At 41.3% G+C, this 27,640-nt stretch overlaps 1 protein-coding gene across 1 annotated transcript in view; it reads left to right on the plus strand.

Moving 5' to 3' along the window:
- The window catches only part of LOC138784161 (cadherin-9-like), a 128,939-nt gene that overhangs the window by 29,930 nt on the left and 71,369 nt on the right, over window positions 1–27,640 (plus strand). Inside the window, exon 2 of the mRNA XM_069959673.1 lies at window positions 11,777–12,071. Coding sequence (XP_069815774.1) covers window positions 11,777–12,071 — 295 coding nt within the window. The remainder of the gene's footprint in view (window positions 1–11,776; window positions 12,072–27,640) is intronic.

A 27,640-nucleotide genomic window follows, 5' to 3' on the forward strand; every position in this document is an offset into this window, starting at 1 on the left:
CTCAAGTATTTTTGGTTAGTTTTATTTCTTATTAAACATGCTAACCTGCATATAAGATATTTCTTTTGTACTGGGTAATTTACTTTCCAAGCATGACTGCCAAATATCAAACAGCCTAATGCCAAAAGCCTTATTACATCATAAAGATCAATTATAATGAACAGATTGCATTGGTAAGGTAATATTTTATTTCATAGGTCCCGCTAAAAAGGAAACTATCCATAAATATATATTTCTGTTTACCAAAAGCTTTTAGATAATTGATGCTGCAGCACATTATATGCTTCTTTAAACATAAATGCACAATACCTTTATGCTAGTAGATGTTCTATCATGATGGAGGAAATGATTTGATTTTGGCGAAGCTACAACAAGAAATTAGAAAGTTAGATGGCTTCAGAATAATTTATAATGTGGAGTTGTTTAATTCCAGATGCAGTTGAAACTTTGCCATAAAAACAATATAAATTGATTACATTTTGGAGTCCTGTAGTGTTTTCCACTTGTGATATAAGATCAAGGTCTGCTGAATCTGGAGCTATGACTTTGTCTTTACCAATCTATTAAAGGAAATTAAATGAAATCAGTGATAGAAGAAATAGGACAGTGAATAACTATTATCATAGAAACAGATACTTGTTAATGAAGTTATTAACATAATCACTTATATTGCCATGGTTATACAATTACTGTATTGCAGCAGTGTTGGTAATTAGCTAGAAGTTTTTATTAAGGAGCTCTATATCAGTTGTCGCTGCAGAGTGTTAGGTAGGCTCTGAGCCTGACTTACCTGTGAGAACCAAATTAAAGTTAGCATTAATTCCACCTTGGTGGTGGGGCCAGCTATGGAGAAACACAGACATGCAGATTGGTGTATTATGGATTCTCTCTCAGAGTCATTCCAGAAAACTCAGTTAATTTCTAAGAGAACGACACCCTTAGGGTCCCATTACACAGCCTGATCTTAAAGTGTAAACTATCCAGAAGCTAGGGCTGCATGGACATCATTAGCTATGTCCATGCATCCACTGTCTTTAGTGTAAAATAATAAAGTATTTACTTACCTAACCATGTTCCACGGTGTCCTAGGGTCTTCCCCGTTGTCCTAAGGTTTTCCCCATTCTCTGCAGCTGCCGCTCTGCCTTCTGTTCTGGTCTTCGCACTGACAGGCCGGTCAGCCAATCACTGGCTGTGGTCCTGTCTTGGCCAGTGATTGGCTGACCGGCCTGTCAGGTCAGAGACTAAACCAGAAGGGAACAGAAGGTAGAGGTGCAGTTACAGAGACCATGGAAGACCCGAGGACACCAAAGAAGGCCCAAGGACACAGGGGAACGTGGTAAGGTAAATAAATTTGTGCTTACTATTTATACTTTATTATTTTACACTATTATTTTACACTAGCAATGTTACACGTAGCAATTTTGCACCCAACACCCAATAATTTTAGGTCTGGACCTAAAGAAACAATCAGCAGATTGTCATCGGCTGATCATTATCTCTATTACACGGAGCTGTAATCGGCCAAAATTGCCGTATACGGCCGATTATTGCTCTGTGTAATAGTGCCTTTACCCTTGTTTAGTATTTAAAATCTATGATTATTTGCAGTTATCTGAACACTGAACACTGCTCTACTCATGGTCTGGTGATTTATTTCTTACCTCACCTGTCTCTTCCCTCTGGCCACTAAACAGTAAACCTTTGTTTTTCTTTTTTATGGTACTGCCTTTTCCACTTATCTTTCACTTTGTCAGCCTGGGTTCTAGGTCTCTTGTTCTGGTCCATTAACATTTTGTTAGCCATAAGTGTTTCTTTGTATAGAGTGCTAAATGTCCTCCTTGTATCTTGTTCTCTGTCTTCTATACTTGGTTACCTGACTTTGGCTTATTGTACCTTGACTTTGCTACCTGAAATTTTGCACCATGTTGTTCGGTCTGTTTGACTGTCCTTGTGTTTGTTTGTTTGTTTGTCTTGTCCTTGTCTTGTGTTTCATGTTATAGCAAGTTCTGGACTTTTCCCCAGTAGCACACAGTCACCTAGGGCTGTCCAAGGCAAGTATTCAGAGACAGTGGATGAGGACTATTTCAGGGTGTCCACGCTGTCCCTTCTCTACCTGCAGTTTGTGACAACATCACATGATGTGATGTCTAGATGGATGAAACAACTGAAGCTGGCTAAAAAAAAGCAGAGGCCAGATATCAGCTTGGAAACCTCCCACAGACTTTTAGAGGTGGCAAAAAATACAAGAAAAACCCTCTAATTTCTCTATGCATAGTAAAAAAAAGTTTCTGGAGGTCTTCCCCCAATTTCTCATTAGAAAACTGCAATGACATCTCCTTACTCACGGCCATCTTCTATCATTGGCACATGGCCCCCCTGCAAGTTCTTATTGCAGTTCTTGAGACAGTCATTGAAGGGGGTTAGCATCTTTTCTAGTTTTAAAGGCACAATGCCTTAATTAATCACACTTCTTCCTGTGGCTTGGAGGTATATACGTAGGCTTTAAGCACATGTTCCCTGCCTGATCATTGAGGTCTTTTTGGTCCTGCAAAGGTGTTCCTGTGTTTGTGTTGCAAAAGCATTCTTATGATCCCGCACCTGAATATCCTGCCTGCTGTACTGTACTCTCCCTTATGTTTCAATGTTCCTGTTGTGGTGCTCCCTTGTCCCTGTGGTCCTGCTGTCTGGTCTTGCACTTCTGGTTGGTTCTCAGATCCCGTAATCCCATGTGAAAAAGCCCTACTTACCTGTCCCTGTGCCTCTACAGCAAAGCCTTACCGGTTATGGTCCTCCCACAGCCTCCTGAAGCTCCCTATCCTGCGACGTCAGCACCCACTTAGAAATGTTTGCCAATTAGTGACTAAGGCATGGACTTGCCTGCAGAGATTTAGGAGCCCAAACTGACGGCACTGCACTGTGGGGGCACAGGGATGGGTAATTAGAACTTCTTTGTTATGTTGCCATTAACCCCTGTTCCCCCTGTATTTTTCACTGATGTCTCTTTAAGGTTTGTCTGCACAAAACAGGTAAAGTTTTGTTCTGATGATCCTTATATGAAGATTATCTTTGTATAATAGGTTTGTGCTGTGTGCTAATCAGAACTATGCAAAAGGAGACAGAGCTTCCTTTTTTTTTTATCCAAGTAGGAATAATGTAGCTTCAAAACTTCTTACATTATGGGCTCCTATATGGAAGACAGGTCCTGGTAAGCATTACAAAAGTGCATAAATATTGTTGGCCTGTACCATAGCCAATGTTTTTTTGTGAAGTTAAAAACTTTTTCTTCTTTTATTTTTTAAGACATTTAGGCTAGGTTCACACTATTTATCTGTGCGGCTGTATTGCTGGTGGTAAATAATCTGCCGGATTTTTCCGGTTCATGCGTACGCTGGAAAGTATACAATATACGGCTGCACAGTGCACACTATGTATGAATCTACGGCCCTATCGTAAACAGACCCGTAAAAAATTAACAAGACCATTGTTTGCGGCTGGAAATGCAGCCGTGGATTGACAGGCGGTCCGTACGGAGTACTTCAAAAATAGCCGGCAATGATGCAGAATGCCGATGCCTCTAATAGTTAATATATTGAATTAATAAAACACATTTTCTTTGTAATAAAGTCCCTTTCGTTGTTCAATAATTTAATTCTAACGAATCCATCATTGTGCAATTAAATGTACTGTTAAAATAAATATATATATAAATAAATGTATATTTATATATATATATATTTATTTTTTGACAGTATATTTAATTGCACAATGATGGATTCGTTTAAATTAAATTATTGAACAACGAAACTGATTTTATTTCAACGAAAATGTGTTTTATTAATTAAATATTAATTAGTACAGGAAGCTCTAGTAAGCCGTTAATTCATATTGCTGGCAATAGAGCATTCTGTACTAATCATCACTTTACTTTAATTAAAACATCAAATGTTTCTTCTAATTATGTTATTACAATAGCATTATTAGAAGAAACATTTAGAATTATATGTGCGCTCAGCTGATTGGCTGATCGGCTGAGCGCACATATAATTAGCGGGTCCGCAGCAAAGTGACTTCATTGTGCTGCGGACCAGCGAAGAGGACACATCGGGGTGAGTATAGAGCTCTCCCCACCCCCTCCCCTGCACTGCACCCCTCCCAGCAAGGAAGGGAGGTCACTTAACCCCTTCCTTGCTGGGATGGGTGCAGTCTGACATCAGTCTGGCCCCCAAGGGGTTAAGGGGGATGCAGTACATCCTCCCTTAACCCCTTGGGGGCCAGATTGTAAGCAGTGATCTGTAAAGATGCTGCATACTGTAAGGAACACAACACAGCTCGCAATGATGGGTGTTGTGCTCCTGTTTGTGTGTTTTTTGTGTGTTTCTCCCTTTTTGTTTTTCATATATCGGTATCCTGTGGATTAGGTCAGATTCCGTGGACTACGTCGATGACCAGCGGTTGTTTGGTGTGTTTTTTTAATAAAATGGTCAATGAGGGGTGTGGGGGTGTTTTTATTTGAATAAAAAAAAAATTCACTTGTGTGTTGTCTTTATTTCTTTACTTTATAGACTTAGTAGTGGAAGCCGTCTAATAGACAAAATCCATTACTAAGTTGGGGCCTAGTGTTAGCCGGTATAAAATGGCTAACACTAACCCCCCCATTATTACCCCAGTACCTAATGCCACAAGGGGTATTGGGAATAGCCGGGTGCCAGTGGTCCCGGAGCGTCAAAATTGGCGCTCCCGGACTGGGGCGGCCGCAGGCTGGTAAGATTTAGGCTGGGGAGGGCCTAAAACAATGGCTCTTCCCAGCCTAAATCTTACCAGCCTGCTGCCGCCCGGTCCAGGAGCGCCAATTTTGACGCTCCGGGACCACTGGCACCCGGCTCTTCCCAGTACCCCTGGTGGCATTGGGTACTGGGGTAATAATGGGGGGTTAGTGTTAGCCATTTTATACCGGCTAACACTAGGCCCCGACTTAGTAATGGATTCCGTCTATTAGACGGCTTCCACTACTATGTCTATAAAGTAAAGAAATAAAGACAACACACAAGTGAAAAATAAATTTTATTCAAATAAAAACACCCCCACACCCCTCATTGACCATTTTATAAAAAAAAAAAAACACCAAATAACCTCTGGTCATCAACGTAGTCCACGGAATCCGACGTAATCCCCAGGATACCGATATCTGAAAAACAAAAAGGGAGAAACACACAAAAAACACACAAACAGGAGCACAACACCCATCATTGTGAGCGGTGTTGTGGTCCTTACAGTATGCAGCATCTTTACAGATAGCTGCTTACAGTCTGGCCCCCAAGGGGTTAAGGGAGGATGTACTGCATCCCCCTTAACCCCTTGGGGGCCATACTGATGTCAGACTGCACCCATCCCAGCAAGGAAGGGGTTAAGTGACCCCCCTTCCTTACTGGGATGGGTGCAGTGCAGGGGAGGGGGTCACTGTGCTGAAGTCACTGTGCTGCGGACCGGCTCTTTATATGTGCGCTCAGCCGATCAGCCAATCAGCTGAGCGCACATATAATTCAAAATGTTTCTTCTAATAATGCTATTGTGATAACATAATTAGAAGAAACATTTAATGTTTTAATTAAAGTAAAGTGATGATTAGTACAGAATGCTCTATTGCCGGCAATATGAATTAATGGCTTACTGGAGCTTCCTGTACTAATTAATATTTAATTAATAAAACACATTTTCGTTGTAATAAAATCAGTTTTGTTGTTCAATAATTTAATTTAAACGAATCCATCATTGTGCAATTAAATATACTGTCAAAAAATAAATATATATATAAATATACATTTATTTATATATATATATATATATATATATATATATATATATATATTTATATTTTAACAGTATATTTAATTGCAAAATGATGGATTCGTTTAAATTTAATTATTGAACAATGAAAGGGACTTTATTACAACGAAAATGTGTTTTATTAATTAAATACATTAACCATGAGAGGCATCGGCATCGGCATACTGCAGAGGATCGCAAACCCCGGTAATAGCAATTCATGTAAACTGTTTCCCTGCTTTCCCAGATGCATTCCAGAGGTGTTTGCATCACTTTCTAAAGATTTTATTTGTTATTTTAACTTGAACCAGATTTCCAAGTAAATGACCGTATGTTTTCAGCCGCATGTCTATTTTTTCCCACGGCCGTAGTTTCAGCCGCACATTTCCAGCCGCATAAAAAATACAGCCGCACTCATACATAGTGTGAACATAGCCTTAAACTGTACAATTTTCAAGCAGAAAGCATCCTGATATATTTTGACTGCTTCCCCCTGCTATGTGAAAGCTTTTTATACTTTTTAGAGACCACAACTTATGGGTGTAAGAACAACTGAAATTGATCTGGTGGTTCGTCTTGGCACAAATTACTTGTCCAAGAAAGATGTGAATTTAGTAAAAAGGGAATTCCACAATCTCAGACTAGAGCTGAGCAAAATAAAAGGCTGATTTTGTAGACATTTTTCTGGTCTGTTATCAGAATAACAAGGCACATCTCAGAGTTTAATATATGGTTAAGACAAGGCTGAAGGTATTGGCTTTGTTAGTGATTATAGCATGGTCTAGCATGGTCATGGATGTTAGTGAGGGTCTATTAAAGATAGGTACCAGAGGGGTGGCTTGCATCCATCACAAAAAGTTACACAGATTTTTGGTGAGGATTTTCCCCCAGATATTTAACTCCTCTGCTGCTAGGAGTTTTTGAAAATGATGCACCTCAGGCCAGTGTTTCTCAACCTGCGGTACACTTACCACAGGGGGTATGCGCCGCAGGTTGAGGAGGTACGCGGGAGGGGAAAAAATAAACTTTGGGTGCCGGGACACTGCTATCACTCAGCAATGTCCCGGCACCAGTCACCGCAACAGCTCTCTCCTTCTTTCCCCCAGCAGCAGCAGCAGCTCAGCAGCATTCTGTGGGGGACAGAGCTTGAAGCTGCAGCCGGGGAAAGATGGATAGAGTCAGGGTGAGTACATAAGGAGCAGGGTACAGCAGTGTCTGCTGCACGCTGTCCCCCTGTGGCTGCCGGATCCGGGAGAGGCGGACCGGAAGATGGGGCAGCCCGGCTTCCACCGGCCGCTGCAGGTGTTTCTACCTGGTGGCCCTGGATGCTGTGACTTGCCCATCTTCCGGTCCACATCCAACTCCTGTAAAAGCCCGGGGCTGGGTAAACCCACGCACCATGACTCATCGCCGACCCGGTTCTCTGACAGCTGGCTGGACCCCTCTCAGCTCGGAATAGGATTTTCCTGCCCCGATTGTATCCCAATGCTAAATCCGGCCCCATCACCTCCTCTGTCACCCCCTCACCTCCTCTGTCACCCCATCACCTCCTCTCACCTCCTCTGTCACCAACTCACCTCCCCTGTCACCCCCTCACCTCCTCACACCCCATCTGTCACCCCCATCACCTCCTCTGTTACCCCTCACCTTCTCTCACCTCCTCTGTCACCCCATCACCTCCTCTGTCAACCCCATCACCTCCTCTGTCAACCCCATCACCTCCTCTGTCACCCCCATCACCTCCTCTCACAACCTCTGTCACATCATTACCTCCTCTCACCTCCTCTGTCACCCTCTCACCTCCTCTGTCACCCCCTTACCTCCTCTTACCTCCTCTGTCACCCCATCACGTCCTATGTCACCCCCAACACCTCATCTGTCACCCCCATCAACTCCTCTGTCACCCCATCACCTCCTCTCAACTCCTCTGTCACCCCCTCACCTCCTCTGTCACCCCATCACCTCCTCTCACCTCCTTTGTCACTCCCCTTACCTCCTCACCTCCTGTCACCCCCTCAGCTCCTCTGTGACTCCCATTGCCTCCTCTCACCTACTCCCACCCCCATCACCTCCTCTGTGCCCCCATCACCTCCTCTGTGCCCCATCACCTCCTCCCACCCATCACCTCATCTCACCCCCCCATCACCTCCTATCACCCCCATCACCTCCTCTCACCCATTATCACCTCCTCTCACCCCAATCACCTCCTCTGTGCACCCATCACCTCCTCTCACCCCCCATCACCTCCTCTGTGCCCCCATCACCCCCTCTATGCCCCCATCTCATTTTCCCCTTCACCTCTTTCTTCCTCTCCCCCTTCACCTCCCCTTTCTTCCTCTCCCCCTTCACCTCCTATTTCTTTCTCTCCCCCTTCACCACCTCCTTTCTTCCTCCCCCCCCTTCACCACCTCCTTTCTTCCTCTCCCCCCTTTACCTCCTCTTTCTTCCTCTCCCCCCTTTACCTCCTCTTTCTTCCTTTCCCCCCTTCACCTCCTCTTTCTTCCTCTCCCCCTTCCACCTCATCTTTCTTCCTCTCCCCCTTCCACCTCATCTTTCTTCCTCTCCCCTCTTCACTTCCTCTTTCTTCCTCTCCCCTCTTCACTTCCTCTCTTTCCCTCCCCCATTTACCACCTCTTTCTTCCTCTCCTTTTTCACCTCCTCTATCCCCCTCTTTCCTTCTTTTCCCCCTCAGATCTTACTCTCCCCTTGATCTCCTCATGGCTCTGAGGCTGGAGAAGAGAAGAAGACCCACTCCATGCCCGGATTAGTGAGTATGAATTTTTTTGTGTGTTGGGGCTGGAGGGAAAGGGAGTGGAATGGTGGACATTACTATAGGGGCAGGGCAGGGGGCATTATTACTATATGGCGGGTCATAGAAGGGGATATTATTATCTGGCTACATGGGGGAGTTATCTGACTAGATGAGGAGGTATCTGACTACATGGGGAGGTATCTGACTACATGGGGAGGTATCTGACTACATGAGGAGGTATCTGACTACATAGGGGGGTATGTGACTACATAGGGAGGTATCTGACTACATTGGTAGAGGTATCTGACTACATGGGGAGAGGTATCTGACTACATGGGGGAGGTATCTGACTACATGGGGGAGGTATCTGACTACATAGGGGAGGTATTTGACTACAAGGAGGGAGGTATCTGACTACATGGGGATAGGTATCTGACTACATGGGGAGAGGTATATGACTACCTAGAGAGAGGTATCTGACTACATAGGTGGGAGGTATCTGACTACATGGAGAAGTATCTGACTACATGGGGAGAGGTATCTGACTACCTGGGGAGAGGTATATGACTACATGGCGGAGGTATCTGGCTACATGGGGAGAGGTATATGACTACATGGGGAGAGGTATATGACTGCATGGGGATGTATCTGGCTACATAGGGAGAGGTATATGACTACATCAGTAGGTATCTGACTACATGGGGGGAGGTATCTGACTACATAGGGAGAGGTATCTGACTACATGGGGAGAGGTATCTGACTACATGGGGAGAGTTATCTGACTACATGAGGAGAGGTATATGACTACATGGGGAGAGGTATATGACTACAGGGGGAGAGGTATATGAAGGAAGCCTGTTGCCAAGGGGTGCCTGCTAGTGGGGAGAACACCAAACCACCCTGATACGTAGCTCCTAAGGTCCTCACTCATCAACTACTTATAGAGTAGTTGATGCTTAGAAGAAACCTCTAGCAAATGTGGTTGGTAAATCGACAGAAACTGAATTTAAATATGTCTAGTTTAAACATAGATCTTTATAATATTACAGAAAATGTTACATACAGTAAGAGCAGACTAGATGGACCAGGTGATCAATCTTCTGTTTTTATTACAAGTACATCATTTATGTAATTCTGAACTAAGTATCATGCTCCTTCTGTTCAAATTGTGACATGACATTGAGACTTGTTTTACGTTGAGATTGGTAAAGAAGGTCTGGATGCTTAGACTATCATTAGTTGCTAGAACAGAATATGATCTTAGAGAGCCATGAAACAGCTTAAAGTGTAAGTTCCATTTTAAACCAGCCGACCGATATACACTTCTTACATGTCGCTATGACATGTCAGAAGATTTTTAAAATGGTAGTTAACCTTTAGTAATTTTCAGCTCTATAAAGATTGGTACAAACTAAAGGGACAGAGCACTCACAATAGGAATTATTCCTGTCAGGAATGTGCAGTGAGCCTGGCGTGAACTGGGCCTGTTTTAACCTTTTGTCTGACACACCCGCTTTCCTTTCAGCCCCCTGGCAATGCAGGAGTTAAACTGCTCACTGCTAGCCTCGTTCGCTGCAGCTGAGCAGTGTTTTTTGATTAAAGGATGCTTTTACCTGTCCAGAACCTTGAGGATCAGAGCGCTGGTCCAAAGGGGATCCGGACCAAGCTCTTTCATAAATGAAAGCAGAGCCAGTTATTCACTGCTGGCAATTAGGCTTCATACCCTGTACCCAGCCCCGCCTGTCTTTTCCTGCAATCCCTGTTCCTAACCCCTCTGTTTGCTACTTGTTACCTGACCTCCCGCTTGACCTTTTGACTATCTGTTTGCTTCCTGATTCTGTACTGCGTAGTCCATTTGGTTCTGACCTGGCTTGTCGACTCTCCCATATTGTGTTTGTCTGTCTGTCTTGTTCAGTGTTACACTTATTTAGTGTAGGGCACGTCTTTGTGGTTGTCCACGGCCGCCTATGGCCTGTGGGTGGGTTCAGCTTCAGGGCCCACTGTCTAGTATTGCTTCATACCTCCCGTCCTGACAATTTCACTTTAATATAGGATGTTAGGACTATTTCAGCTGTTCATTTGTTTGACTGAGCCACGGCTCCAGTGCATACACAATAATGGCTGGAAGCAGTTGGTCCCATTGACATAAAAAGTAACTGATTTGCAGTAACCCAGTGCTACCAGTACACCATGAATATATTGCATGCATCCGAGCTGTGGCTCTACTAAGCAGTCAATTTGCGGGGGCATGGATAGACTGTCATTCTTTTTAATATGTTTGTAAGTGACATTGGAGAAGGTTTGGTAGCTAAAGTTTGTCTGTTTGCTGATGACACATAAGTGTGCTATAGGGTAAATAAGTGGTCCAAACAATGGAAATTGCAGTTTAATTTTCCAAATGTAAAATAATGCACCTGGGGAAGAAGAATCCTCTATTCAAGTATCATATCAGCAGTTATGTGTTGGAAAAGACTGCAGAAGAGAAGGATTTAGGGGTAGTGATTTCTGACAGCTTTAAAGTAAGTCACTACTGCATAGCTGCATACAGTAGCTAGAGGTATAACCAGTAGGAAGAGGGACATTGTGATCCCGCTGTAGAGAGCTCTACCGAGACCAACAGAGGATTACTGTGTCCACTTCTGGAGACCTTACCTACAAAAAGACATTGATGAAATAGAATGGGTTTAAAGACAGGCTACAAAAATTGTAAAAGGTGTCAGGCATAAAACATATAGACTTAGGGATTTAAATCTGTATAGTCTGGAGGAAAGAAGGGAAAGGGGGACATATTCAAAACCTTTAAAAAGGTTAAAGGACTAAATAAGGTTATGAGGGAAGTGTTTTTTTTATAAAAAAAAAAAAAACTGAACTCAAGAATTAGAGGAAACAGTGAGAGGTAGGTTGGGGGAAAGATCAGAAGCAACAGGATAAAATATTACATTACTGAAAGAGTAGTAGATGTTTGGAACAAACTTCCAGCAGACGTGGTTGGTAAATCTACAATAGCAGATTGTAAACATGCCTGGGATACACATATATCTATCCTTAGATAATAAGAATGGAAATACTAAAAGGGCAGACTAGATGGACCCAGTGGTCTTTTCCTGCCAACAATCATCTATGTTTCTAATGGTAGAACCTTTGTAATCAGTAACTTAAAATTTTTAAAATGCATAAATACCTTTCTTTTTTCCCCTTTAGCTGTATACAGACCAAGATAAAGGAGAAGGAAATCTAAAATATATTTTATCAGGAGATGGGGCTGGCAGTGTATTCACTATAGATGAAAATACAGGTGATATCCAAGCTGCAAAGAGATTGGATAGAGAAGAAAAGTCAATGTATGTTCTTCGAGCCAAAGCAATAGACAGAAGAACCGGAAGACAAGTTGAGCCAGAATCTGAGTTTATAATCAAGATTCATGATATTAACGATAATGAACCAAAGTTTAACCAAGACATTTATACTGCAACCGTCCCTGAAATGGCAGATGTTGGTAAGTGAAATTAACAATTTATTTATTTCACATTGTACTTGACTACACAAGTAGGTTTGTGTCTATAAGATACAATAGCATCACATATTATGTAACTACTGTATGTTAAACATTGTGATGCATATTGTAACAACTGAACATATTTATTGAAGCTGAAACACATAAAACAGAAACAAGCTTCTGTATTTGGACAAGAGTGGTAATCCTTTAGGCTGGCTTTTTTTCTATTTAAACTGAAAGTAAGTGGAAGTTTATGATTTACCTTTTACAGTTTTTTGGGGATGGCGTTTTTCTCCCTTCCTTGGCATTTTTGAGGCTCTGTGACATTTTTTCAAAATGTGCCATGAGTTTTTGAGGCAAACTGTGTCATTTTTCTTCCACAGACTTCAATGAAAGCCTTTTGCACCACTTAAAAACGCCATAGCCTATGCATATGGCATTTTTTTTATGGTGCTTTTCTTTGAGAAAAATGCCACAGTCTGGTCCCAAGGGGGTTATCTCAACCCCCTATTGTCCAGATTGTGCTCCGTTATGTGGGGACAGGTGGGGGACGGTTAACTTACTATCCGGATTTCTCCCGGTCTTTTTTAAGGGGAGTGATTTTTTTGAATAAAATAGTTTTCTCTGTTGTATTATTTATTTTATTTTATTACAGGCTTAGTAGTGGAAACTTTCTGGTAGATGACTTCCATTACTAAGTCAGGGCCTAGTGTTAGCCGATATAAAATTGTTAACACTAACTTCTCCGCGACCAGTAGTCCCAGAGCGTCAAAATTGGCGCTCCTGGACTGGGCAGTAACAGGCTAGTATTATTAGGTTGTGGTGGGACCAAAAAAAAAGGCCCTTCCCATCCTGGCACTACCAGGCTGCTGCCATTTGGTTTTTTAACCTGGCTGGTTATGAAAATGGGGGGAACCCTATGCATTTTTCTAAATTACCTATTCATTTATTTATTTATTTATTAAAAACAAAAAAGGGTTCCCCCATATTCATGACCAACCGGTAAAAAAAAAAAGAAAAAGCAGCAGCCTAGTTGTACCAGGGTGGAAAGGGCCATTTTTTCGGCCCTCCGCAGCCTATTTATACCAGTCTGCTACAACCCAGTCCAGGAGCACCAATTTTAGTGATTACTAGTACCTAGCTCTTCTGGCTAACACTGGGTCCCGACTTAGTAATGGATGCCATCAGACATCTACTACTAAGCCTCAAGCATAAAAAAATAAATAAATCCCCCCCCCAAAAAAAATAAACACACAACCCCCATGTCTCACCCCCTAACAGAACACAGTCTAGCACTCACAGGGCTCATTTAACCCCCTTGGGACAAGACTGTGACGTTCTGCATGCCCTCCCCCCCAGTGACCTGACACACAGAAAACTGTGTCCCGGGTCTGGCATCCATTCCAACAAAGAAGCAGTCACTTCCTTCCTGAAACAAGTGCATTAAGTTCGGCATTTTGACCCGAACACAGACTTTAACAGTGAAGTCCATGTTCAGATAAAAACATAAACCAAAGAAAGCTAGAATGTCAAAGAGTTTATTTCACACACAAAGTCAAAAGCTTGACAAAAATTGGCTTTTTTTGTGGTGTTCTTTTTAGGCTAAAAATACGCCAAGAGCACTGTACAAGACTGTAAAACAATAATTAGAGATGAGCGAGTAGTGAAATATTCGACTTTCAAGAAATCGAATCGAGTAGCCACCGAGATTCGACTATTCGAATGAATACTCATTCCCATTATAGTCTATGGGAAAAGAATTCTCGGCACTTGGAAAACCAAATTCGACCACTTAGAGGTCACCAAGTCCCCCATGAAACCACTGGGTATTATGTGCCTTTTACTGGGCAACTGGCACACTGGGTATCACGTGCCTTTTACCTGGTAACTGGCACACTAGTGGGTATCACGTGCCTTTTACTGGGTAACGTGCCTTTAACTGGGTAACTGGCACAATAAGTATAACGTTAATGTGCCCTTAGTGGGCTAAACCAGGGACACTATAAGTCAATTGTACACACAGGGTACTGGAATGAATACAGCTGATGCTGTAGCTATTTCTTAGCACTGAGAAGTGCTTTGGATGCAGAGATGAATTTTTCGCTTGATGTTAGCCCTGAAAAGGACTTTTGGGTTCAGTAGTAAGCCTGCCTAGCCAAAACGCTATTAAAACCTATCTCTCCCTGCTTGAGAAACTCTCCTTGACTAGGTTGAAAGCGCATCTGCAGTCGAGAGGCGGGAGTCTTGTATTTAAGATTCAAGATCATGTGGTTCAGCCATCCAATGAGGGTATACACCATTTTTGCACTGCGTGCGTACTCCCAGGGTCCCATAATGAACATCTATATGGTCAGGTTGATTTAACTTGCCTTGATGATGGTAACAGGTATGTCAAACACAAAACAGAGATTGCTGAATATGCTACAATTAAATTGTATATTCTTTGAGGAGGAGCAGTGAATAACAGTGGAGTCTGTGATATATATGTTGTAAGTCTGGGGGGAAAAAAGAAAGGGAAACTTTTAGCAGGTAAGAAGAATCATGGCCAACCCCTTTGTCTTGGGAGAGATTAGCTGCAGCATAAAGTCTCTAATAGAGATGATCGAATAGTGAAATATTCGAAAATTTTAAATTTAATTCAAATAGCCCCCAATATTAGAATATTCATATCCCATTATAGTCTATGGGAGAAAAATACTTGGGACTTTGAAATCAATATTCGACCACTTGGAGGTCACCAAGTCCACAATGACAACTCAGGAAATGATACCAAAACCTCTGGAATGCATCAGGGACAGCAGAGGAAACATGCCTGGATGCATCTAACATGCCAAAGTCGCAGTATTACGCCACTATCACAGCCTGTATACAATACACTCCAAACACAGTATAACCGCTATGTATAATGTAAAAAATACTTGGAAAATGTCTTTCCTCTACATTAGGGTGGAAAGAAAGCCAAATATTAAGCAAAAGAAAATTTATCATCAACCCATTTAAATCACGTTTCCCGTGACAACCATAGATGGCATTCTTGCAGTATACGGCCAGGTTCAGACTATGTAACTGTGCGGCTGTATTTGCGGCTGTAATTGTGCGGCGGTATTTTTGGTGGTTCATGCGTACGCTGGAAAGTATAGGATATACGGCTGCACAGTGCACACTATGTATGAATCTACGGCCCGATCTTAAACTGACCCGTAAAAAATGAGCAAGACCATTGTTTGCGGCTGGAGATGCGGCCGAGGATTGACAGGCGGTCCGTAAGGAGTACTTCAAAAATAGCCGGCTGAATGCCGATGCTGAATGCCGATGCCTCTAATAGTTAATATATTAAATTAATAAAACACATTCTCTTTGTAATAAAGTCCCTTTCGTTGGTCAATAATTTAATTCTAACAAATCCATCATTTTGCAATTAAATATACTGTTAAAATAAATAGATATATAAATAAATGTATATTTATATATATATATTTATTTTTTGACAGTATATTTAATTGCACAATGATGGATTCGTTAGAATTAAATTATTGACCAACGAAACGGACCCTATGCGTTTTTTTTTAATTATTTATTTATTAAAAAAAAAAAAACGCATAGGGTCCCCCCTATTTTTATAACCAGCCGGGTTAAAAACCAAACGACAGCAGCCTGGTAACACCAGGGTGGGAAGAGCCATTGTTTTAGGCCCTCCCCAGCCTAAATCTTACCAGCCTGCTGCCGCCCGGTCCAGGAGCGCCAATTTTGACGCTCCGGGACCACTGGCATCCGGCTCTTCTCAGTACCCCTGGTGGCATTGGGTACTGGGGTAATAATAGGGGGTTAGTGTTAGCCATTTTATACCGGCTAACACTAGGCCACAACTTAGTAATGGATTCCATCTATTAGACGGCTTCCACTACTAAATCTATAAAGTAAAGAAATAAAGACAAGACACAAGTTAAAAAAAAAATTTATTCAAATAAAAACACCCCCACACCCCTCATTGACCATTTTATTAAAAAAAAAACATAAAAAAAACGCCGGTCATCGACGTAGTCCACGTAATCCGACGTAATCCACAGGATACCGATATCTGAAAAACAAAAAGGGAGAAACACACAAAAAACACACAAACAGGAGCACAACACCCATCATTGTGAGCGGTGTTGTGCACCTTACAGTATGCAGCATCTTTACAGATCGCTGCTTACAGTCTGGCCCCCAAGGGGTTAAGGGAGGATGTATCGCACCCCCCTTAACCCCTTGGGGGCCAGACTGATGTCAGACTGCACCCATCCCAGCAAGGAAGGGGTTAACTGACCCCCCTTCCTTGCTGGGAGGGGTGCAGTGCTGGGGAGGGGGTGTGGAGAGCTCTATACTCACCCCGATGTGTCCTCTTCGCTGGTCCGCAGCACAATGAAGTCACTGTGCTGCGGACCGGCTCATTATATGTGCGCTGAGCCGATCAGCCAATCAGCTGAGCGCACATATAATTCTAAATGTTTTTTCTAATAATGCTATTGTGATAACATAATTAGAAGAAACATTTGATGTTTTCATTAAAGTAAAGTGATGATTAGTACAGAAAGCTCTATTGCCGGCAATATGAATTAACGGCTTACTGGAGCTTCCTGTACTAATTAATATTTAATTAATAAAACACAATTTCGTTGAAATAAATTCAGTTTCGTTGGTCAATAATTTAATTCTAACGAATCCATCATTGTGCAATTAAATATACTGTCAAAAAATAAATATATATATAAATATACATTTATTTATATATCTTTTTATTTTAACAGTATATTTAATTGCAAAATGATGGATTAGTTTAAATTTAATTATTGAACAATAAAAGGCACTTTATTACAACGAAAATGTGTTTTATTATTTTAATAGATTAACCATGAGAGACATCGGCATACTGCAGAGGATCGCAAACCCCGGTAATAGCAATTCATGTAAACTGTGTTCCCTGCTTTCCCAGATGCATCCAGAGGTGTTTGCATCACTTTCTTAAGATTTTATTTGTTATTTTTAGTTCAACCAGATTTTAAAGTAAATGACCGTATGTTTTGAGCCGCATGTCTATTTTTTCCCACGGCCGGAGTTTCATCCGCACATTTACAGCCGCATAAAAAATACAGCCGCACAGTTACATAGTGTGAACCTAGCCTACAGCCGTATACTGGATGAATATTTTTTTTTAGAATGCCAAACAGAAAAAGGCCTTCAATTCTTTATAGAATGTACAGTACGCAAATCAGTAGAACCAAGATAATAGTTTTTATGGCACACTTGCAGTATACAGATGTGTATATATATATATATATATATATATATATATATATATATATATATATATATTTGAACTTTTGAACGGTAGTGTAGGTACTTTGCTTTCGTCAAAGAATCCACCTTTTGCAGCAATTACAGCATTGCACACCTTTGGCATTCTAGCTATTAAACTGTTGAGGTAAGCTGGAGAAATTGCACCCCACGCTTCAAGAAGCAGCTCCCACAAGTTGAATTGGTTGGATGGGCACTTCTGGCGTACCATAAGGTGCTCCCACAACAGCTCAATGGGGTTCAGATCTGGTGACTGCGCTGGCCACTCCATTACCGATAGAATACCAGCTGCCTGCTTCTGCTGTAAATAGTTCTTGCACAATTTGGAGGTGTGTTTAGGGTCAATGTCCTGTTGTAGGATGAAATTGGCTCCAATCAAACACTGTCCACTTGGTATGGCATGGAGTTGCAAAATTGAGTGATGGCCTTCCTTATTCAGAATCCCTTTTACCCTGTACAAATCTCCCACTTTACCAGCACCAAAGCAACCCCAGACCATCACATTACCTCCACCATGCTTAACAGATGGCGTCAGGCATTCTTCAAGCATCTGTTGTGCGTCTCACAAACGTTCTTCTTTGTGATCCAAACACCTCAAACTTGGAGTCATCCGTCCACAACACTTTTTTTCAGTCTTCCTCTGTCCAATGTCTGTGTTCTTTTGCCCATCTTAATCTTTTTCTTTTATTGGCCAGTCTCAGATATGGCTTTTTCTTTGCCACTCTGCCCTGAAGCCCAAAATCCTGCAGCCGCCTCTTCACTGTAGATGTTGACACTGGTGTTTTGCGGGTACTATTTAATGAAGATGCCAGTTGGGGACCTGTGAGGCGTCTGTTTCTCAAACTAGAGACTCTAATGTGCTTATTTTCTTGCTTAGTTGTGCAATGCGGCCTCCCACTTCTTCTGGGCCTCTATACACCTATGTAGATATTGCACCAAAAACCAGACATTTGCAGCTAGTATAGTCATTTACCACATTAGCAATGTATAGAGTGTATTTGTTTAAAGTTAGGACTAGTTTAAAGTTAACTTCATTGAAAAATACAGTGCTTTTCCTTAAAAAATAAGGACATTTAAATGTGACCCCAAACTTTTGAACAGTAGTGTATATATATATATATCTTTTTTTTTATTTTTTTTTTTTGAATGCCAAAAGGAAAAAGGCAATAAAATTCTTTTTAGTACGTGCAATGCGCTAATCAGTAGTACCATGTTTTTTGTTATTGCTAGTGATGAGCGAATACTGTTCGATCGAATAGATATTCGATCGAATAGTGAGATATTCGATATTCGTACGAATATCCCGCGAATATTCGACAAATATTCAATAAGCGTTCAAATCCCCCAGCTTACGGTTTCACCCTCCAAATGGTCAAATAGATGATTTTCACTAATCGAATACTTGTTCCCATAGACTTTAATGGGATCGAATATTTGATCGAATATTCGCGGGATATTCTTACGAATATCGAATATTCGAATATCTCACTATTCGCTCATCACTAGTTATTGCACATTCGCAGTATACAGCAGCATACCCTATCTCTACAGTAGATACACTACAGCCTATTGCTCACACTTCCAGTTATTGAAAGTGTATGGGGACCTTCAGTCTTGCAGTCTATTAGGTTAAGGTCCACAAAGCAGTTGATAGATTGTTAAAGGGGTAGTGCGGCAGTAAACAATTATTCACAGAATAACACACATTAGAAAGGTATACAACTTTGTAATGTATGTTATGTCTGTGAATCGCCCCCATCCCGTGTCCTACCACCCCCGCACATGTACCCGGAAGTGTGGTGCATTATACATTACCTGATCCGTGTCGCACATATCCGCCATCTTGTGCCAGGACGTCATCTTCGGACGGACAGCCGAACCGCTCCGACCGTCTCTAGTGCCGGCCACCTTTTGCAGCGTCATCAGATGCTCAGCCGCGATTGGCTGAGCATAACTGTGTTTTTATATGAAAAATTCAAGGCTAGACCAATATTTTAGTGTCAAAATTGTAATTTTTTATTTTCACGGTCTTTTGAAAGTCTGTGAAACACTTGTGGGGTCCAAATGCTCACTGCACTATTTACTACATTCCTTTAGAGGTATATTTTTCTAAAGGGTATTCCTTTAGGGGTGTTTGTAATGTTTTGGCACCAGGGAGCCTCTGCCAACCTGTTGTGGCTCACTAGGAGCTCCTGCTTCTCTGATGTTTGTTGTTAAGTTAAGTTAAGTAGTGCAATAGGAAATATAATGTTTCCCAGGTAATCTGTGTGCTCAGAGAGAAGGCAATTATTTTATTGACGGACACATTGAGCCATAACCCTCTGTACTGGCCAGACTTCATGGGTGACATTTTTTAAGTAAAGCCCGCCCCTAAATGCCCGGATTCACTAAAAAGTGGATGCCTCTGGCCAGACGAGCATCTGCCATGCGGCGGGCGCAGAAATCTACACCTGCTCCTAAAAAGGTGTTGATTTCTGCCATGATTTACGCCAATGGGCGAGTGGAAAATACGGCTGGCGTACACAAAGGAGGAAGGTACAACAGTGGTGAAGTCTTGGTAAATGTCCCTTCATGTGTTTAGTCTTTTTTCAATCAGCAAAAGACTAAAAAGCTGCATTTGATTTGGATTTCAGATAAGTATAGATTTGTTTTACAGCATGATAACTAAAAAAAAAATGAATGTAATTAGCAAACATTAGATTTTGAAAGTTATAACGACAGTGACGTTTCAACACTACTGAGATTCTGTGAGATTCTGAGGCATGAGCTTAATAGAAGTGCAGGCCAAAATAATATTTATGTTTCTCTTTGAGCAGAGCAATTAAAGGCATGTGAATCCTTACCTGGGAAGATTAAGGCCCAGATTTAATAATGGGTGTAAAATTTAGACTGGTGCAAACTGCCCACAGAAACCAATAACAGCTCAGCTTTCAGCCCTGGTAACATGAAAGCTGAGATTTGATTGGTTGCTGTGGGATTTGATAAATCCCCCCTTAATTTTCTAAGGAAATAGCTCCAGAAATAGCTCCCGGACAAGCATGGAAAGGGACAATGCAAAGTTCAGAGAAAGCACAGCACAGAACTTATTTCGTTATTTCATGTGAGCTCTGTGTGCTTTGGACTAAGAAATAAAGTATTGGACTGAAATTTTTAGCAGACTTGGTGTTACAAATTTTAAATTGTTCAAATGAGCACGTGTCAACGAGGCTGTTTGAGCCACAGCATGCATGCCCACTCTACTCCACCCCCACCCATCCTTGCCTTGCTCAGCTTCAAGTACTGAGCTGTGCAAGTCAACACACCAATCAATTAATTAATCAATCAATTGGATCAAACAGCCTCTTTAACCCTTGAGCTTGAAGCATGATTTAAAGCTGGCAGATTCCATTTAATTATTTATAATAATTTCCCACTTGAATTTTTCTGACTATGATAACTGCTAAAAGATTAATTCCACAAATTCCCCCAAACAAAATGAAATATTACAAAGTGCAGGCATCCATTGTCACAATGATCTATGTTGCATATCTTATTATGTCAATGCATTAAATTGTGGCGGAAAAAAATGCCTAATGTAATTGCTTGAAGAAAATATGTATCATAAATTAATACAGCAGAAATAAATTAAACAATTCAGTTTAACTAGAAAAAGTCATTAAGCTGATAAACATATTTTGCCATGTGTCTTAGAAACATTTTTTGTTGTCTTTGATAATTACATTTTTAAGTATTCTTTGGTAAAGTAACAGTGGGTATAATGACTTTTGAATATTTAGTATTTTCTGGATATTCAAAGGTTTTGTATTTGACAAGGGCTGCAAAAGCTTTTGTGAAAAATGTCAGTGTCAAAGTTATAAATAATCACCATCAGCCCTATTGAGAGTGAATGAAATATCAGAACACTTGCATGACCACTACTTCATGAACATGGGGGACTAACATGATTTCAGAGGGCTGATCAATCAGTTTTGCAGCTGGAGGACTTTACCCTCTGTAGCGGACTCTAGCTGAATCTGTTATTAAACTGTAGACTCTGCAAGTAGAGCACTAATCTTTTTTTTATTATTACAATATTTATTTTCCAATAGCAAATCAGCGTACAAACATAGAAAGAGGATATAAAGTCATTTCCTTACCAGCCCATCCAATACCCCCCCCCCCACGCCCCCCCCCCCCCCCCCCCACCCGGGCGAAGGGCATAAAAAAAAAAAAAAAAAACGAAAAGAGAATGGAGGCATAGCATAGAGGGATAGAGAATGATATTCAGAAATTCCTGTATATCTTACATGTTGGGCTACTAGGTACATTGTATCCATGGGGACCATATATTTTGGTATTACCATGGCATTCCTTTCGCCAGTGCACCTCCTCATACCAATGGACTTTTTCTACCAAGTGTAACCATTGAAGCCTACTTGGGGGTTTTTTATTAATCCATTCTCTTAGAATCATCAGTCTAGCCAAAAAAAGCAGTCGCGCTATTAGCTTGGTATTAGTCTTAACGTGTAATGTGCAGCCCAGAATCAGGGTCAGTGCATTATAGGGGACCGTAAGGCCTTTTTCATTTCCCATATAATCCACCACCTCTCTCCAAAACCGCTGTATCTCATTGCACCACCAGAGCATATGAAGGTAATCTGCCTGTTGTACTTTACACCTTGGACATAAGTCACTCGTATCTCTTCTCATTTTTGCCACCACACTGGGGGGGGGGTAATGTAACCGATTAGAGCACTAATCTAACTGATTAGAGCACTAATGTAACTGATTAGAGCACTAATCTAACTGATCCATGCAATGCCAAAGCATTGCAAAGAGCAGTATTAGCTATCTAATGATTTTAAAAATATGCAAAAAAGTTTAAATAATTCATTATTTCACATTTTCCATATTTATCTATCTACCTCTTAATGACGCAGGGCGAGTATGCTAGTTAGGGAGAAGCAGAGAGGGCTCAAGGCACTGTTTTTTTATTTTATTTAGTTTTTTTTTTTTTAACCCTTTGAGGACCAGACCCAAAATGACCCAGTGGACCACGCAAATTTTGATCTTAGTGTTTTAGTTTTTCCCTCCTCCCCTTCAAAGAGCTCTAGCACTTTAAGTTTTCTATCTACAAGGCCATGTAAGTGCTTGTTTTTTACAGGAATAGTTGTACTGTGTAATGGGGCCTTTTATTTTACCATAACATGTATGATGGAATTTCAAAACTATTATTTATGAAGATGAAGAATGCAATATGGTAACTTATGGGGGGGTTCCTGTGTCTACGTAATGCACTATATGGTAAAAGCGACATTGTGCTATTATTCTATAGGTCAGCCCGAACACAACCATATGCAGGTTTACACAGATTCTCTAATGTTATATATTTTTTTTTTATGAAATCCTTTTTTTGGCAATTAATTATTAATAAAATGGGCCATTGTGACGCTTATAACAGTTTTATTTTTTCACCTATAGGGCTGTATGGGGTGTAATTTTTTCCGCCATGATTTCTATCTTTATTAATACCATATTTGTGAAGAACGGACGTTTTGATCACTTTTTATGAATTTTCTTAAAAAAATATATAATGTGACATCAAATCGATAATCCGTGCACTTTTTTCCCTCTTTTCGTGTACGCCGTTCACAATGACGCTTGTTATATTTTAATAGATCGGACAATTACGTACGCTACGATATATTATATGTTTATTTATTTTTATATGTTTTATTTATATAATGGTAAAGGGGGTGATTTTAAATTTTATTGGGGAAGGGGCTTTGGGGTAGTGTATTGGTGTTTTTAACTTTTTTTTTTTACACATTTGAATTCCCTTTGGGGGACTTTTACATACATTAGTTTGATTTCATACACTAATCACTGCTATGCCATAGGAATAGCATTGATCAGTGTGATAGGCGATCTGTTCATTGAGCCTGCCTGTGCAGGCTCAGTGAGCAGATCGCTGATCGGATTGCACGGAGGAAGGTAAGAGACCTCCGGCGGTTTGATACAGCGATTGGGACCCCGGCAGTAACACTGTGGACTCCACAGGGGACTCCCGACGTTTAAGGAGGTAATGAGCGGATCGCGCTTCATAGCAGGAGAAACATCTAGGACGTACAGTTACGTCCAGGGTCGTCTGGTGACAGACTTCCATGGCGTAACTCTACGTCGATGGTCATCTAGGGGTTAAACAACTAATAAAAAGAAGTTATACAAGTTAAATATCATTGTAATCGTGCCAACTTGAGGAACATATATAACATGCCAGTTTTATTATAAGGCAAACAAAGTAAACACGCAAAGTGTAATTGGTGTTGCAAAAAAATAAGGGCTCATATGGGTCTGTAGGTGAAAAAATTGAAGAATTATGGCTTTTTAAACACAAGGAGGATAAAATAAAAGTGCAAAAATGAAAATTGGCTCTGTCCTTAAGGGGTTAAACATATTTGGTAATGGCTCATGTGAAAATATTCATATGCCCTAGAAATTGGATCATATTAGGCATAAAATTTTACTTTTATTACAACTGGCCCCTTGTAAAATATAAACCTTGTAATAACAATACATACAAACAATACCTAGTTTCAGATGTAGATCACTAGCTTATCTGAAAGGGTAAGCGGGTGGGGTGTGGTTGCATCTCTACACTAGGTAGTTTTTACACTGATCCTGCCTTTTGGGGTGCCCCACTCCTTAATAAGGTGGCCCCAACCACAATGACAGTCCCATCCTATTGCTAGGTGCAAGAAAAATATAATAACCACCCTAATGTGCCAAGACCAAACAAAAACTATACATAAAATGATAATTTTCCACTAAAAAACAAGTTATCACGTGCTTCCCTAATAAAATTTAGCCTCTGGGTTAATCAGGGAACATCACAAGTCTATTTCAAACCTCCCCTTTAGTGTATGGAAAATAGATCAGTAAGTATGAAACATGGAAATAGCAGAATACAGCAAATATTTTATATTAAATTGTAGCTATCCATGAACACAAGAATACCACCAAACTACAATGTTAAATAGCCCTTTCAGTCAATATCCCGCTCAATTTATGAGTCTAAGGACATGACAAGGGTAACCTAAGCCATGTATCCATCCACAGACAGTTGTTTCAGTTTAATACGCTTCATCAGTGTGGAGTAGGATTCTGACTAGGGAGCAAGGCCATATGGCAAATAGATCACTGATCTCGAGGAGACCAGCCAAAGAAAACTTTATTGGCTGCTTGTTTAAGCGATCAATACTCTTACGGCTGCTGTTGCTTCAGCCCTCAGGAACCCCTCACCGCTCCACGGTCCTATTCCCTGCTGTCCTGGATGACGCACGCATCCACGTCTCCTAGAGCATGTGCACATCGGCTGTCACAGACTAAAAGAGACAGTGCGTCTCTAATTGGTTAGTGCAACAATCATCTGCCCTTTAAATAATGCACCTGTCCCTTACATTCCCTGTTGGAGCCTCTGCATGCTTCCCATAAGTGTGTGGTCCCAGATCTCTGTACTTCCTGCCCATGATTTCTGTCTGTGATTCCTGCCCGTGATTACTGCTGTTCCTGTATTCAGCTACCTGTGTTGCTACCTGTGTCTTGCTGTGTTCCAACTTGCCTGCCTATAGCTGAACCTTGCCAACCGCCAGCAGGCCAAGCCAGGGGTAGCAACTTGGGGGTTGCCTGCCCCAACAAGTGCAACCAGCCTTGCGAATGCCACTGGTGCGGCTTAAGTCATCGCTAGTGGTGGTACAGTGGATCTACAATGCCAGTTGTTACAAATATAGTGAAATTGTAGGTGCATAGCCCTCTTGAAAATACAACTATGTAAAAAAGAGTCTGTGGAGCCTTAAGGAAAATGTGTAATCAGAAAATGACTAAAAATTATGTTTTCATGTTAAACATTTATTTCAAAGATTTTTTGATTACTTTTTTTTATAATTTTCGATTTTTTTTCTATCTACATTATTAAATAATCTTGAGATCTTAGTTTTCATTCTCCCCACTGGGGCAAAAATTAAGCTGTGACTTCCTCTTCTGTCTGTGGTGACTCTAATCAGCAAAATAAAATTTAAGTGATGGGTGACAGAACCCTTTTAACACTAAGGCTGCATTCCCACGTTCCGTGATCCTGACGGATCACGGACGTGGAATGCATGTACCGGAGTCCCCCCGCGCCCGGACAGCATCTGTAATTAGATGCTGGGAGCATTTTTCGTTTTTTCCTCCTTGTGTTTAAAAGGCCATAGCACTTGCATTTTTCCACCTAGAAACCCACATGAACCCTTATTTTTTGCGTCACTAATTGTACTTTGCAATAACAGGCAGAATTTTTGCATAAAGTACACTGCAAAACCAGAAAAAAATTCAAGGTGTGGTGAAATTGAAATTAAAAAACGCATTTCTTTTTTTTGGGGGGTATGTGTTTTTACGCCATTCGCCTTGGAGTAAAACTGACTTATTATATATGTTCCTCAAGTTGTTACAATTAAAACGATATATAACATGTATAACTTTTCTTGTATCGGATGGCCTGTAAAAAATTCAAACCATTGTTAACAAATATACGTCACTTAAAATCGCTCAATTCCCAGGCTTATAGCGCTTTTATCCTTTGGTCTATGGGGCTGTGTCAGGTGTCATTTTTTGTGCCATGATGTGTTCTTTCTATCAGTACCTTGATTGCGCATGTAAGACTTTTTGATCGCTTTTTATTACAATTTTTCTGGATTTGATGCGACCAAAAATGCGCAATTTTGCACTTTGGGATTTTTTTGCGCTCACACCGTTTACCGTGCGAGATCAGGAATGTGATTAATTAATAGTTCGAGCGTTTACGCACGCGGCGATAGCAAACATGTTTGTTTGTTTATTTATTTATTTATTTGTTTACTTTTATTTAAAACCTGGGAAAAGGGGGGTGATTCAGACTTTTATTAGGGGAGGGGGCTTTTTACTATTAACAACACTTTTTTTTTTTTTTTTTTTACACATATACTAGAAGCCCCCCTGGGGGACTTCTAGTATATACACTGTGATCTCTCATTGAGATCTCTGCAGCATAGATATGCTGCAGAGATCCATGAGATCGGCACTCGTTTGCTTTCGGCTGCTGCAGCCGGAAACAAACGAGTGCCAAGCCGGGGATGGCGCCATCTTGGAGTGGTCCCCGGCCGGCTTCAGTATCGGAGATCACTCCTCCGGGACAACGTCCCGGAGGAGCGATCTCCCCACTATACCACCACCGATCATATGCAGCCGGTAATCGGAGGCCGCTGTCATCTTTGACAGCTGCCTCCGATTACCTGATTAGCAAGCACAGCGATTGGACCGTTCCCGCTAATAGCCGCGATCCCGGGCTACATGAGGCACCCGTGATCACGGCGGTTCAGAGCACGGCCGCCGCGCGGCCCCACTCTGAACGCGGGGAGGCGGCCTTGGACGTAAGGGTACGTCCAGGGTCGCCTAAGGGTTAATTTAGCATCTAAAGACACTTTTTTTTTTAAGTTATTTTTGTGAGATCAATTGTATTTTATAGTGACACAAAATTTTTTTGATGGGGGGCTTTTGCTTTTACACAGCACGCTTTACGTTAAAAAGTATATGCTATCAGTTCACTTTTTCTTAAAAGCAACAATTATAATAGTTTTATTCGGCCCCTTAGAACTTAAAAAAAAAAATTAAGCTTGTAATTTACATTCCATATTATCATGCTTTGAAACAAAGCTATACTTACCAGAAATCCAGGTCCAGTCTCATGAAGGCAGCTTTTTAGTCTTGTGCTAGTTAAAAAATAAAGAGACCTATCACATGAAGTCCCGGACAGTATTGAGCATCACAACTCAATGTATCCATCAATCATGTGTCTTCTCTGTGAGCGATCAAATGACCTGGGAAACACTGGACTTGCTGTGTTTATTCTCTTTGTGGGAAAAAAAAGGAGTGAGAACTAGAGATGAGCGGACTTTTTGGATTTCTGGTTTGTGAGAACCAGAACGATCGGCGTCAGATTCCCGCTGTCTACTCGCTCCATGCAGCGGGTGGATACCTCCTAAGGAACGCCTTGAAAACTGGGATACAGCCAATGCCAATGGCTGTATCCCAGTTTTCCAGGCATTCCTTAGGAGGTATCCACCCGCTGCACAGAGCAAGCAGACAGCGGGAATTCAACGCCGATCGTTCTGGTTCTCACGAACCAGAAATCTGAAAAGTCCGCTCATCTCTAGTGAGAACACAGGAAGAGACGTGTTTTC

Source organism: Dendropsophus ebraccatus, chromosome 2 (genome assembly GCF_027789765.1).
Source record: "Dendropsophus ebraccatus isolate aDenEbr1 chromosome 2, aDenEbr1.pat, whole genome shotgun sequence".
Taxonomy (NCBI): Eukaryota; Metazoa; Chordata; class Amphibia; order Anura; family Hylidae; genus Dendropsophus; species Dendropsophus ebraccatus.